At 36.5% G+C, this 15,650-nt stretch overlaps 3 protein-coding genes across 8 annotated transcripts; 1 reads left to right on the forward strand and 2 right to left on the reverse strand.

The window, feature by feature from the left end:
- Nucleotides 1-1,316: 1,316 nt before the first annotated feature.
- LOC114718536 (protochlorophyllide-dependent translocon component 52, chloroplastic) lies at nt 1,317-5,018 on the reverse strand. Its single transcript, XM_028903884.1, has 7 exons — nt 4,422-5,018; nt 3,838-4,025; nt 3,343-3,428; nt 3,079-3,254; nt 2,764-2,952; nt 2,082-2,269; nt 1,317-1,982 (listed from the first exon to the last, which is right to left on the reverse strand). Exons 1-7 carry the CDS (start codon nt 4,944-4,946, stop codon nt 1,727-1,729), a joined length of 1,608 nt encoding a protein of 535 aa, XP_028759717.1. The 5' UTR covers nt 4,947-5,018; the 3' UTR covers nt 1,317-1,726.
- A 1,631-nt stretch (nt 5,019-6,649) lies between these two features.
- On the forward strand, nt 6,650-11,633 carry LOC114718537 (uncharacterized). Its single transcript, XM_028903885.1, has 8 exons — nt 6,650-6,745; nt 7,148-7,257; nt 7,628-7,807; nt 8,579-8,647; nt 8,738-8,937; nt 9,049-9,464; nt 10,468-10,652; nt 11,165-11,633. Exons 2-8 carry the CDS (start codon nt 7,176-7,178, stop codon nt 11,530-11,532), a joined length of 1,500 nt encoding a protein of 499 aa, XP_028759718.1. The 5' UTR covers nt 6,650-6,745; nt 7,148-7,175; the 3' UTR covers nt 11,533-11,633.
- Nucleotides 11,634-12,381: 748 nt separating this feature from the next.
- Nucleotides 12,382-14,595, reverse strand: LOC114718538 (uncharacterized). Of its 6 annotated transcripts, none has more exons than XM_028903891.1 (2): nt 14,465-14,595; nt 12,382-13,737 (listed from the first exon to the last, which is right to left on the reverse strand). In XM_028903891.1, exon 2 carries the CDS (start codon nt 13,713-13,715, stop codon nt 12,528-12,530), a length of 1,188 nt encoding a protein of 395 aa, XP_028759724.1. In that variant the 5' UTR covers nt 13,716-13,737; nt 14,465-14,595; the 3' UTR covers nt 12,382-12,527. The 6 variants fall into 6 exon arrangements, with proteins under 6 accessions (XP_028759724.1, XP_028759722.1, XP_028759721.1 ...); XM_028903889.1 differs by having other exon boundaries at nt 12,382-13,740; XM_028903888.1 differs by having other exon boundaries at nt 14,460-14,595.
- Between the last annotated feature and the right edge of the window lie 1,055 nt (nt 14,596-15,650).

Raw genomic sequence — 15,650 nt, forward strand, 5'->3', positions numbered from 1 at the left:
GTTGTTGTCAATACACCTCTGCATAAAATTATATTATAATCATATTGGGTTTAGTTAAAGTTGTTAATATCTTGAAACTGCTTCCCATTTTTGCATTAAAATTGTTATAGTATACTATTTGGTTATAATTTGATGTTATGTGAATGTTATGTTATCTCACAAAGTCAGTTGTTAGCAGACACTGCTTAGATTGTCAACAGCATCCTATTAAGTAGTTAATACTCGCTGTTGATATTGTCAGTGGATCTTTGCAATACAATTCTACTATAATCTTATTGGGTTTAGTTAAAGATGTTCATGCCTTTCAACAGCTTCCCATTTTAATATTAAAGTTGTCATATTATACGACTCCAATCCTAAATATGAGACCCATTTTGTAGTAATTTACACTACAAAACGGGTCTTATATTTAGGAATGGAGTAGTACTATTTGATTATACTTTGTGCTTATGTGGAGTTTATGTTATTCTATAAAATCAGTTGTTAGCAGATACTACCTAGGTTGCCAATAGCTTCTTATTGGGTTGTTAATACTTGCAGTTGAGGTTGTCAATCATATTGACAAAAAAACTGTGAATTAGGAATCTTAAATTAAGAGAGAGAGTGATATCATTTTTACAATTACAATAAAATACTTTAAGGTTTCTTGGGACCTGTTATTAATATTGACTTTTTTTGATAGCTTAGATGAATAAATTCTACACCTAAAGCTTGTGCATAATTTCCCTTCTTTATCCCCCGGGGGCTGTTACTTCTTAATCCTCATGCAAGGCAGTGGAAGAAATTGATGTCGGATTTTGCTATAAATCACTTTTCTACTTTTAAGAGACAAATTATTTTTAAAAATGATATACTAAAGAAAACTAAAATTAAAAATAAAAAAAGTGAGTGAGACGGAAAGGATTATATATATATAATAAAATCTAAGATCACTCATTAAAAAACCAGGCCAATTACTTTTTTTGGAACGATAAAACCATGCCAATCACACCATGACATATGTCGCACCGTGGTTTACAAAAAGAAAATATTTCTGACCGAAGAAAAAAGTTATTGGGTGAAAAATATGCTTCACAATTCACATTTTTAATTTAATAATTTATTCCCACCTAAAACTATTTCCTGCATTGATTAAACAGGGAGAGAATGCTTCTTCCTTTTTAAAAAAAAAGAAGAAGAAAAAAACAGGGAAAGCGTGAATCAGAGACGAGTCACGTGCATGATTCATCCATGCCGAAAAGTACTCTCCAGTACTAAAATATCAATATAAGATTTTACGAAGTATTAAACTGGCAAAGAGCCTTTCGTTTTTTTTATCAGAATGATAACCTTTCAAGTATCAACATAAAGTTCGCGTGATGGAATGAATATATGGAGTAATATGTTTCATTACTCATGATTTCACGAACTCCTTTTCTTGTTCACAATCTGAGTATACAATCCATCCGCCTCAAGTTTCCACACAACACACACGATTATGCAATGCTGTTTCATTACATATCGCTGCAGAAACAAGTACAATTACATATCATTGTAACACTTCCCAAACACAGGCATTAGTGATTTTATATTTAAACAGACAAGTGGCCGATGCACTTATTTACTTGTTTGTTTCCACATGCGACGCTATCTAAACGTTCTTCCGCACAAGGCATTACTGTACAACGGGCATATACAGCAGCATTAGTAGTTCTGCGAAGTGCTTTTGTCACCAGAAGCATCCTTTTCAGCGGAAGGCATGATCATAGTCGTGATAACGGAAATTCTTGTAGATGAAGTGAGCTAACCATCTTGATAACGCAAATGACAGTACTGCCATCACAACCAGGGAATTTCTTGCGGCTGCTGATAACATACCCTCTCTCATTGCCGCCACAAGCCCTACTGAAGCAACTGATATTATCTGCAGCGCCACTTCCACCACATTCAAACTTTTGTAAGCTAATTTGCAGCTCTTACAGTTTACCACGTGAGACCAGTACCTGCCAAAATTGCCAATCGTTTTTAAGAGGAAATTGACGGTCTTTCTGAAAAACAAATAAAACTGAAACTGAGTCAAGGAACCAGATGGTCATAGCTACCTATCCATTAGTTGTTCTCTCGGAGGAATCGGAGGAAGGAACCCGCTATATTTTCCTCTCCACTCAACTTGGCCGCCTGAGTACTTTCTCAACCACTTCCTGAAACCAACCACAAGAGCATCTGACTTTGTTGGCACAAAGCAGGCTTTCTGCCAGTTGGAAGGACCGACATCCATTATTTTATGTTCCTGTCAACAAAATTTAGATGCCAAATATAAGTAATTATATTATTACAACGTTTTCCAGTAATACCAGAAGACAATATATTCTAACAAAAACCCAAATTGGTTCTCACATGCATATGCCGATTTAGACATTAAATAGCTTACAAAATGTGCGAGACGCCTTCAAATCACACGTCAAAATTTAGTTTTTGGGGGAGGACTGGAGTGCCCATCATTTGCTCAACAATACCAGGAATTCTTAGTGATTCTATCATTTATTACAAATTTTTCATAGTTAGGTCAAGGGCAAGCAAAATAACCTAATTTCTTCAGTAGCAGCCTCTATGGGCTTTCTTATAAATTGAATGTTATTTTGCGGATTATAGGACAAAAAATAAATATGCTTGGTTTCATACTTGATGCAATCTAAAGTCAATAATATCTTGAAGATGAAAATTGTAGTGACTTTTGTAATCAGCTAGTGGACAAAGAATAACTTTGAAATGAACTGGAATCACCTGAACATGAAGAAGATATAAATCAGAATCTAAAATCAGGTTTTGTCCAACATGAAATAACCATCTTGGCACAACCTTGTCAATCCAGAGTCCAAAGTTTCTTGGAAAGCTCCATATCAATCTGCTTTTACCTGGACTAACTGGAATGCAAACAAAAATCAAAGCGAACTTCCTTTGACTTGGTGATTTCTGCAATAATCCAGTCGAATGTGTTAAAATACATATAACCACATACTTGTCAAAATATTCTCCGTATATTGTAGGCAAAAAAAGAAATATTCTCCGTGTAATTGTAGTCCTGCAGATCAACTTTACCTTAGCATCCGCTGATGACGCTGAGACATTAGGCTGATCTGGCTTAGAATAAGCATAAAAAATACATGGTGACATAAATTTGCTGTTGCTCCAACCCTGATCTGCTGTGAAACCATTGATGTCTAGCGTCTCAATTGACAGTTCGAGGGGTCTACCCCCTTCTCTATCAGCCTTCTCTGTGAAATCAATGTAGTCATGCGTAGGTAAGTGTCATGCATAAAGCAAGCAAGAACTCACTGAAGTTCAGACATTCATCTTATCTACCTTTCGGTTGTTGAGTTCGCATCAACCCATAATGTGCATATGGAACGTGGGCAGGATCCATGAGATTCTCTATCAGTACCTCATACCTGAAATTGCATAAATTTCCTAGTTAGTTACTTGAACTGTGAAAGAAAAACTTCCTTTAATTACACATGGGATAGTGCTCAATTTCATATTCAAGCATTTCAATCACAAGGACAACCCGCATGGGAATGGCTTAGTTTTTTGACACGTAACGGACTACTGATATATCTTTACATTTAGATAGTTTTCCATAACTAATTTTGGGCTTTTAGCATTTGTCGTGAGGTAAGATGTGGTAATCAGGTGTGACTATGTTAAGGATTGATTATGGGAATTAATGCATTTATTGATAAAATCAATCATATTTTTATTTCCCCAAATGTTTTTATCCTTCTGATCATATGGTACTACAAGTCCATTCGAAACATATCTGAAGATAAAGAATCATGAATTGTAGTCTAAGAATCATGCCCGTATGGAATATCTCTGTTTCCCATTGATCTAGTGTAAGATGGATCATCCAGTTCTGGAATGTACGGAGGCTTCTTTCTCGTAATAATATCTTTGTACTGAGGATCCGTGTTTGGCCAAAACCACAAGATATCATTCTGCACAGTACATGGATAAGCAGCTGCGCATGCTTTTTTAAATGTGTGAATCTGCAAAATTCGGTAGCAAGAGAAATTGCCATCAGATCCTGTAAGCATGAAGATTAGACTAGCGCAGAACATATGCCGCAAGAAGAAAACAAGTGAACAAACAATCGATCTCGACTGCCCATCAACCCCCTCGCCTCCCCTTCGCCTGTAAAAGGACAAGGAGAGAATCTATTGACTCGAAAAATTGGAAAGGAGATGATGTGGACATTGTTAATTTCAGCTTACAGTCTTAATTATGTTGAGCCATCACGATGCTTGTTCGTGATCCTTTTATGTCGTTCTGAATGATAGCTAGAACTATTATTAGCATTTGGAACCTAAAATTGGACCGTGGATACTTGTGGATAAAAATCTTTTGCCCGCTGACATTTCTCAAAACATGGAAGGAATCTTTACCGGAGGACCATCACGAGGTGCCTGAGGAATGAGCTTGCAATCTCCAGAGCCATCAAAACACCAGCCATGGTAAACACATTGCAATCTGCCCCATTGGTCAATCCGCCCTTCAGACAAAGGAGCCAGTCTATGAGGACATGTGTCATCAAACACCTTCCAAGCAGTCTCATTTCGATCCCACCACACGACCACATCAATACCCAACACCTTCTTGCCATGCGGTGCCTTCTTGTCAAGGTCGCACACCGGCATTACAGGGTACCACTGTGAATACCAATCGAATTTCTGGGTTGAGCCTTCAATTTCTGGGTCATCCACTGGTGGGTCGGTGCTGAGCTCTGTCGATACAGTAGGTGATAAAGCAGTAAAAAACCTGGCTTTTGATTTCTTCCTATCATGTAAAGAGAGTGTCGAGTTGAGGTGGAGGTTGGGGAACATAGGTTTTCTGATCGCTGAGGTTATATCTGGCGCAGTTGAAGTTGAAATGTGAAGCGAGGGAACAGAGAAAGCCGGCAAAGCTTCCATCTTAGCTAGAAGACCGGATGCTCAACCGATGGATGGAGATAGAAGAGAAGCCGCTTATGGTACTGCAAGTTGAAACTAGAAGGGAGGTGAGCGAGGTGGATATATATACATGTGGAACATGAGGCTGCCGCTCGTCCAAGTTCTAACTAAAAATGCATGATAAATGACAATCCTCCAAAAATTGAGGCTCACGTTTGTCCCAATCTGAACTACTCCCCAGGGACGAAATTTTTTCACCTTGCGCAGGGCATATTATTTAATTAAAACCTAAAACACATTTATTTATTTTTATAAATCCAGAAGTAAACCATTAAGCCCTCAATCATGCATGTTAATTTAATATTCTCTACTACTTTTTTCCCCTTCCTGTCAATTAATTTAAAAAATATTTTAAAAAAGAAGGGAGGATTTTTCAAAAATATGGACTGATCACATTTTTTGTTGTGATTATATAATATTTTAAAAAAACGGATTTTTTTTTGGCAAGAGACGTATATTGTTGTGAATATATATTTTATATTGATTATGTAATTTTTTTAAAATGAGGTAACAAACTAATATTTTCACATATTAGCCTTGCACTAACTAAAATATAAAATTTATAATAACTCATATTATTCGTAGAATATTCTTTTATACCTGTGACATTAGTTTAAAGCTGGCCAAAAAAAAAGACATTAGCTTATAATATTAAATTTTAGTTTTTTTTTATGAATAAAATTAAAACAAGCTATCTGTTTTTCAGAAATTAAGTTGCGAATTCAAAGATCCTATTTGGTGGAAAAAATTGTGAATCTTATCGTCCTCCTTCATTTTGTTTTAACTTAGTTTAAGCATAAAAATACCTTTTTTGGGGGGAAAAAAACAGTAGCCAAACAAAATAAAAGATCTAATCCCTTAACAATGCCTCGAGTTTGAATCCCCGGGCGTGTGAAAAGGAAAAAGCTTTGAAAGGACTATCTCCATTCAGGTTCAACAATATTTAAAAGTGACATGATAGTATCAGTTATCAAATGCTAAATACTAATTTCAGTATGTTTGATTTTTATTTTAGTTTTAAATATAAGACCTTAATCCATTTTGTTTTTTATATTTATATATATTCTAAGGTAATTCTTCTAATAATAATTCTAGCCAATACACTTAATTAGCAAGGATATTTTAGGAAATACAACACCTATTTATTACAATAACTAACTTAACTTATTTCCTTAATCTTCTCAAATTAGTCAACTAACTCTTATAATTAGAACCAGAAGTAGTAGTTTATATAAAAAAATTCTACGCATAGATATCCTCCTATTCAAACCAATCTTATTTGAGAAACTGTTGAGCATTACATATTAATACCTCTTTTAATAAAAATTCGAATTTTGATTTGCCGAGGGACTAACCTGTTAAACAAGTTAAAACCGCTTGAGATAAACAGTAAGCTAAATATTTGGGCTGACTAGCGGGTCAGTTGCTTGGGCAGCAGAGATCGGACCTTTTGCCCGGGAACTGTTCCCATGTGAATTTTGGCGGGCGGCTGATCGATTGGGCTAGAGGTAAAAGATGGGCAGGGAGATGCATAATTCTATACGTACTTAACTAAATTATCAACTATTAATTAATTAATTAATTAAATCGATTCTCGTCTTTCACTCCCTCCTTCGTTTCTGTAACCGAAGACAGATCTGTTGCCTCCATTCCCAGGCAATTTAAATCAGCTGCCCGTCCGTCGGATCCCTCTTCCCCACATCGTCCTCACCCGGTTCACTCCATCCCCTCGCGATAAATTGGTTCATCTTCACTAGCCGGTATCTACTTCGTCCCACACTGGTTTATGATTTCTCAAACTGCACCTGAATGGTTATTTCTATATGCACCTCTTCGAAACACAGACACCGCGAAGCTGCCTCTGGACGTATTCCTCGCCTTGCTAGTCTTCTTCTGCCTCTTCCTGTTTTCTTTGCATTTCTTTTTTCTTGTTAAATTTATATCCTGGTAAAGTTTTGGTTTTCAATTGGTTCTAGCTGAAATTGGTCGAGGGAACTTTCGGGTTGAGGGACTCAATTCAGCTGTTGGCGTCTAATCGATTGTGGATCTTTGATGACACTATAATGGACTTAGGACAACATAGAAGATTCCTGCTATTTTTAGGATCCACTTGTGTTAAAAATATAATCTTTCCTGACATATATGCCCTTTTTATGTTTCAGTGATGAGAACTTAAAGAGATAATCCAATATGGAGGGCGACCTTCAAAAGTCTGTTTCCTTTCGGTTAAATCGGAGAGGAGAACGAAGTAGCCAGAATCCAAATGCTAAAGGTGGGGAAGCATTACGCTGTTCGCTTCTGTTTGTGCTTTGAATTACTTTTATTAGTTCATGAGATCCTGTTGCTTGATGATTTACGATTTCCCTACGGGCGCAAGAAATTAAAGATTGTTTGCTTTATCATTATATGTATATTTTTTTAAATTTGTCGAGTAGGCGCTCGTTGGTAGATGATAGTATGCTTAGATTTATCATCATCATCATTTTTTGGGTGTTACTAAGAAATCATTCATTCGTTTGCTTCTTCTTCTTCTTTTTTTTTTTTGATCTTGCTTTTAAAATTTCTTTGTGGAAAATGTGTTCGCAGTACCGTGAGGTATTGTTATCCTTGTAGATGAATTAAATTTGATGTTGATGGTGCAGATTTTGAAGCGGGCTTATTTTCTTCAGGGAGACTATCCCAAGATTACCCCATGAAGATTGTTTGGAAGAAAGGCTTTATTCGTCTGGTTCTTGTTACCGGAATCTTGTGGATGCTATTAATTCTTATTGCATTATTGTTCCATATATGGTCTTGTCAATCATCTGTCTCCTTTTTGTCAGGTATTGGTTACTTGGCTGTTTTCTCAAAGTTCATTTTCTTGTGTCTTTAACTATAGCAAAGTCTCCATGAATGGCCATCTCTATTTCCAACCACAGCACTTCTGTTTAAGCTAAGCTTTATTGCATGGCATCATAAGACCTGGTGTTAGAAGTAGTTTTATGTAATATACAGATAAAGATCTTTAAACAAATCATTTTGGATATGTCATTTATAGCATAGATTTGGCTCCACTATGTCTCGTGTCTCCTGTCCTGAAGAACATGTAATAACATATTTCTTCGTGAGAGTTTCCAGTGAATTTTGGAACGCAAGGAACTCTTTAGTTCTAGTTTGAACTAGAAAAACAATAGTATTCTTAGAAACTTTGAATAATGTTGTTGTTGGGTCGATTTTATTGCCATATGACAATTACGTTTCCTCTTTGCTTTCTTTTTATTCCCTTTTTGTTTTCCCCTTTGCTCTCTTAATAGTTGGGTGGGGTTTCATAAAGGATTTCAGGACAGCTTGCTTGTCACGTATATCATCATAAGTAGTTTTTTTGGGAAGACTAGAATGGAGTTTGGAACTACAAATATATTCAACTTGATTAATGCATTTCCAAATGTGCAATGCTATAACCAGGATTATAACTATAGGATATGTTCTTTTGGGTAGTAGATCATATGCTCCAAGGAAAGGTTGTGGAAATAAAATATTCCATACCTTCCCATTTCTTCACCAGAATTGTGAATGACGTGTTCCTTTTTCTGGTACTTTATTGCTTCATGCAGCTATATGTAACAAAGAAAGCAAGGTTTACACAATGTTAGACACAATGGGATTTGTATCGAAACCTCACAGTAAGATTACAACAGTTTTTCCTCCTTTTATGCTTTTAGTCTTCACATAAATAATTAGTTTTTTATATTAATTTTTCTTGTTTTCACCAGGATGTCCTATCCCAGTTGCAAACGATCCTGATAAAATAGTTATTCCAACTGGAAAAAGTCCTGATGAAATTGTGAAAAATTTATCGTATTTTGTTGAGGATGAAATTCCATATAATGAACCTCAGTCATCTCCTCTGTTTGGAGGCCATCAAAGCTGGCCTCAGAGGGAGGAGAGTTTCAAACTGAATTCAACCATGAAGGTAAAATTATTATTATCTAATGCTATTCATTTTTCCATAATCTTACAAATGCATATTGCTGTTTCCTTTCACCATAGATGAGTCCTGCTTAACATGTGCTCGGTCCCTCAGGTTCACTGTGGGTTTATGAAAGGGGGTGGTGCTGAAATGGATCCTGTGGACACAAATTTTGTCAAGAAATGTAAGTTCGTTGTTGCATCGGGTATTTTTGATGGATATGATGTGCCTCAACAGCCATCAAACATTAGCGTTCGTTCTAAGGAGCTCTTTTGTTTTCTTATGGTGGTGGATGAGAAATCTCTGAAATTCATTAAGGAAAATGCTACTGTTAAACAAGACAATGATGGCGGACAATGGGTGGGAATTTGGCGTCTTGTCTTGCTTAAGCATCCACCCTATGATGAACCAAGAAGGAATGGAAAGGTTCCCAAGATTTTAACCCACAGGCTGTTCCCTCAAGCACAGTATAGTATTTGGATTGATGGTAAAATGGAGCTGATTGTTGATCCGTTGCTCATCCTTGAGAGGTACTTATACATTGGCCAATCTACGTCTACTCTTTCTGATGTGTGAATATGTCATTCTGTTTCTCTAGATTGGTTTTTGAACATTTAGGCATCTGTTGGTTGAGGGAGATGAGAAGGTAAATAAGAAGGTAAGAGGTATCAGATTTTGAACCCAGCGTATCACGTCCTTTTCATAACAGTTGATTGCATGAAATGATCCCTGGATACATGGTTTTGCAGAGCTCAATTACTTGTGTTTTTCCATGTTCTCTATTTGAATCTGTCAGTGCTATACTTCTCTTTTCTCTCTTTATAATGTTAGACATTAGATGCCATAGGCTTATAGGAGCAAAATATTATTATGGACTTTCTTGTCATGTGTTTTGAACTTGATTCTGGAAAAACTATCAAAGGACTCTTAGTATTTACTGTTCTAAAGTCATCCCTTAATGGTTTATCTTCACACTGATGATCCTCATCGTATTCAAAGCAAGGTAAAACTTGTTTTGTACAAACTCAAGCTATTATTTTGGTGGCGTTTTGGATCTCCCCTATCAAAGTGCTAAAAATTCATCCATTGTGTTTATAAGTGTTCACCACGTAGGATCCTTGTGCTGAATATGGGCATGTTTGTAGAAAATGTTGGAATTTCCAATCTAAGGGGGTGTTTGGCAACAGCAAAAGGTGATTCTCAGAAGCACTTTTCCGCAAAACGAGACAAACTCCTCCACATATTTATTTTGTAAATTGTAAAAGCACTTCTAAAACCATAGTTTGGTTTCCATCCAAACACCCCATAAATACCACAATGAATCTTAGAATCATAGTATCAAAAAATAAAATTTTGTGGTCATTTATAAATCATTTAATGCCAGATGGGTTCAAGTGTAACTTTCCTATTTAATTATGTCATAAACACATTCTAGTGGGATTCAATGCGTCATAGGTTTCAAAACTTGGTAACTCCAGTTATGATTGTGATGATGATGATGGAGATGGAAATAACTCAGTGTTTACCATACAGATACTTATGGCGTGGGAAGCATACATTTGCCATCGCTCAGCATAAGCATCACCGTAGCATATATGAGGAAGCTGATGCAAACAAAAGAAGAAAGCGATATGCACGCCCTCTAATTGATCTGCACATGAAAATATACTATTATGAAGGAATGAAGCCATGGAATCCGATGAAAAGGACCATTAGTGGTAAGACTGGAAACAAGACATTTTGGTTGTGTATTTTATTTATATTTCAACTGCAACCTGGTCTGTCTTTCTTAGATGGAAAAATTAGAATAATAGCAACATAAGCCAAGAAGTTAACCACGTTACCTCAAATGAAGCAAGCATGGATACTTATCTCATCAACACGAGTAACACAGCACAACCTGCATCAACTTGTCAGAGTCTGAAGATTTTTGGGTAAAATTTTGAAGAGTCTGTATGGCGTGGGTCCACCTGGTGACAGGACAAATTTCATCATCTATTATTTGAATTTTTCTCTGTTTCTGAGGATTTATAATGAGAATTTTCTTAAAGAAAGCATGTATCCTTTGTCAGTTTAAAAGTTCCTGGAGAATGCTGTAAAAATGATTATTTTATCAGGATTTCTGTATGGAATTGAAACAAGTTAATCTCCACGATATGGAAAGATCAGTAATCCAGCACTTCAAGGACATGTTAGATGGTATTGCTGACAAGAATTTATGGTATTGCAGATGTACCAGAGGGAGCGGTAATCATTCGAGAACATACTTTAATTAACAACTTGTTTAGCTGCATGTGGTTCAATGAGGTTCATCTCTTCACTCCAAGGGATCAGCTGAGTTTTGGCTATGTTGTGTACAGATTAGGGGAGTCGTTCAAATTCTTCATGTTTCCCAACTGTGAGTACAACTCACTGTTTTTGTTGCATCCACACACAAGAGAGCACTCTTCTCCCGTAGAGTGGGTCAAAAAGTTGGATCAACTTAAGAATAGTAGCCTTAAAGAAAGCAGGGGAGGATTGGGCTTGTGGAGACCTTATCCGGGGGATCTATCTTCAGTTGTCCTGCCAAATGTAACAAGAACATCAAAAGCAGGCTAACAATTTTTCAAATATTAATTTATGTCGTGATTGTTTTCCAACGATTTCAGTATGCTTTTTACTTAATGTCTTCAATGGAAAGTAGCGTTAAAGCTCTACAAGTTTCTGTTAACTTGATATGTAAATATCGTTCTCTTAAAAAGAAAAAAAGAGAGAAAGAAAAGATTTTCGACAATTTTCTCCTCTTGATGGATAGAAAGACCTGAATGTGTGATGTAAATCTGTTCTAGCGAGACCAGCGTTGGATGATTTATTCATGCACCTCCAATAGATGACGGTCGATCTAGTATCGGTGCAGGAAGAGAAAGGGCACTTAGGAATACGCCAATTGTTTTGTCTTTATAATCCCCGTATTATTGTAGTTTAGTATAACTTCTTATCCCCCCCAAAAAAAAAAGTCAACTTTTTGAATCTCAACCAGCGATGCCCTAATTTGTCACATAATTTGAGCAAAACGAAGCCACCGGCCGTGGCCAAAAACTTGCCGAACTGATTCTGTTTTATTTGCAGCATATCGGTATTGCTAGTTTATCTATCCATGCGTCGAACTGATGTATGTTTATTTATCCATGCTAGTTTATTTACTGTAAATGTAAATTTGATTATTGCTCTCAGCAAAGAAATAAAATGACATTATGCAGTGTCTCCGCAGTAAAATTCAATCACTTGACTTATCCAGCAGACTAACGTCCACCTTCGAAACACCAAAACTGGGAACTCATTCATACGTAATATGATGCGGCATTTCAACCAACATTTAAGCATGTCAGTCCAAAAAAAAAAAAATTCAAAATTTGAGCATGACTTATGGTATCATTGCATGTCATATCCTGTGCGAGTATGCTTGCATATTTATAAGCCTCTTCACAGAACTTCACTTAATTTATTATGAAGTGTTTCCAAACAAAAATTGTGCAAGTAAAATCATGAAATGTCACGGATGATAACACAGATGCTTATCACAGAATATCATATTAGTTCTTTCAGATTTGATCTTATGACAGGCCATTGTGCATGGACCACCTTTGATCCCGCCAACGAAGGTGCCGGCCACTGGGATTTCTTCTTCGCAGTGAAAAATTGTCCCGACGTGATGGACCGCGAGTGATTCTTGACAAGGCGCGAGGCATCCTGGTTGAAGGCATGTCGGTCCCTGGGCTAACCTCCCTACAATACTGGTGAAGATCACGAGGCATTCTTGAGGATAACAAACTCGTTCTCCATCTAGCTGTACGATTTGCCTCCCGATCACGCAAAGATAATATGTTCGATCTCCCTCTGCCTCTATGATTTATCTCCTCTTCTTGAGTTGAAGACAGATTGGCTCTCCATCTAGCTGATCGAGTTCTTTGGGTGTGCATCATTCCTGACCTTCGGTCACGCACGGGCGCTCCAAGTCTTGAATCATTGAACAAATCAGTCATTCGATTAAAGTCCTCAATAGTAGAAAAAATATCGTATAAAAACATGGATATCATGTCACTTAGATCCCAAGTCAGAAAGTTGTCCGGGCGAAGCTCTGTGCCAAAACTTGCTTGGGTTGAGCTAAGGAAATCTTCCAAGTCCCATTCCTGTTCCATCCTTGTCCAATCACGCTGACGGATGGGATCTACCTCAGATGGTCGAACAGAAGGGTGTTCAGACCTAGCATGCTTCCTAAGTTCTGAATATGTCCCTTGGAAATCACACGTCTCGGAGGAACAACTCCTGAGTTTAGAGTTCAGGTACCTACGAGCAGGTTCCAAAACCATGTATCCATAAATTTCTCCCCGACAAAGAGGACAAACAAGATTTGGTTGTGGCTGGTTACCACACCGCTCTGCCTGAACCTCACAACTGCCACGAGATGCTGTGCTGGTGAGAGAGATTTCTTCAAGTGTTGAGGACGAGAGATGAGGATCATATGACTTACAAAATTGGTCTAGGCAATTGGAGTGCCGGTGACTGGTATTGCACATATAGGGACGGCATCCAATCTTGTGAGAAGAACATTTCAGAAGAACTGCATTATGGGGGTGTTCCATGCAGATTGGACACCTAGCCTCCTCCCATTCCTTCACATTCTCAGGTGATCCCAACTGATTCATGGCTCTGTGTTGCTCTACATTTTTGGAGTTGCAAGGGTAAGGAGACGACCTAAAGCATTCATTTGAAGGGGACTTCACTCTCCTAACTTTTGGCATTTTTTTATTATTCAACCTGCTGCTGCTGCTGCTGCCGCCAAGAATCATCAACACAGAACACATCACTTGGAGAACCAACAATGAAGGCAATCCTTGAGGAATAAAAAAAAAAAAAATCCGAGATATCTAGGAATAGGAAAAAGAAAAACACAAAAGACACAAAAGTACCGCAGAGTTCTCTCCCTCTCTTGCAGTCTAGGAAAACTGATTTATGTTGCAGGTATGTGCGCATCTATGCCTCCATATTGGAGTGCTGATCGCATGGCCTTTGCAAAATTAGATAAACTACACTACAAAGGTAATCCTTGGCTCCAAAATTATCTATTCATCCAACCAAAAAAGCTTTTTGACTAAAAAATAAAAAGTAAGCATAATCTCCACACTTTTTTGGCATGAAGCCCTTTAGAATCACATACATTTATGAACAAACTAGAACAGGGTCACGGGATCTCAACTACAACAAAATATGTGGCCGTCTAATTCTGGAATATTTACCAATTAATGCCCGGGGAGGAGGGGGAAAGACGTGAGTCGCATAAAATGCAAACCCCTGCTGATCGCTCTATCGAACGATAGGAAAAAGCCGAGAATCATCGACGAATTAAGATACATAAAAAAGCAAACAAAAAATTCAGCTTCAACAATCATTTAAGAGCAGAAAATTCGCGGACAACAGATGAATTGAATGAAAATTGTGTAAAAAAAAGTGGCCGCACGAGGAAGGAGGGGACAGAGAAGACATACCAAACCTGGCGAAGAACTCCGGTGAAGCAAGCTGGGGTGATGAATCAAGGGGAGGAGATCACGAAAGCGGGCGAAGCAGGAAGGGTCATTGATTTTGTAGACAAAATTTTAGGGCTAATGAAATGAATTGAATTTTATTTTGAGACTAACATGGTCAAATCGAAACTTGGAACTTGTGGCCTCTATCGTACTCCGTACTCTTCCGGTCACCCAATTCTTGAGTTGATTTTGGTCCTAAATATAAGACCCATTTTTTATATTTATTAATTTTTTCTAAATTACCCTTATAGATACTCTCTCGCTCATAATCAAGTAACAGAGGGAGAGAGGGGTATTAAGAAAGATGATTATAGTATTTTGGGAAAAACGTGTCACTTTTCTTATAATTAACTAACTTATCTAATTTTCTTAATCTAATCAAATTAGTTAAATGGATCTTATATTAAGAACCGGAGGAGTAACATTTATCATACGCTGCCAATTCTCACATTTTAGTGTCAAATTCAAAATATGAAAATAATACTATCCCGGTCATAAATATAAAATCTTTATATAAGTATGTATAATGGTTTTATATTTAGGACTAATATATAAGAGTCTTATATTTAAAACCGGAAGAGTAATATGAAATCTTTTTTGTCCTATCAAGTGTCTTAAAATTTTGTGTCGACACCGTTTAAGCGAAGCTCATTCTTCTTTTGAGTATTTTTCAAAATAAAAATTAATATTTTAAACATAATAAATAAAAATAAATTATAGGAACTATAAAAAAATACAACTAAATTTTAAGAACCTGGAGTAATATTTTTTAAAATATAAATATGAAATCCTTAGGCCTTGATGTATTGACCAAACAAGTTTTGAAAACCTTCATACTATCTCTGGTCCTTAACATTAAAACTCGTTTGATTTTTATTTTGATTTTAAATATCAGACTTCAATCTACTTTTACTTTCATATTTTTTTTATTTTTTTCAAAATAGTTCTTATAATAATAGTAGTTTTAGTCAATATACTTTATTAATAATGATATTTTGGGAAAAATAATACTTATTTATTACAGATAACTAACTTAACTAATTTGCTTAATCTACTCAAATTAGTCAACTAACTCTTATATTAAAAATCGGAAGTAGTATTAAAATTTGAAATATAGAGTGTAAATTATAACATCTCAATGTTAAATTTCAA

The sequence above is a fragment of the Neltuma alba genome, unplaced genomic scaffold (assembly GCF_004799145.2).
Source record: "Neltuma alba isolate B1F8T4 unplaced genomic scaffold, ASM479914v2 tig00011850_pilon, whole genome shotgun sequence".
NCBI lineage: Eukaryota > Viridiplantae > Streptophyta > Magnoliopsida > Fabales > Fabaceae > Neltuma > Neltuma alba.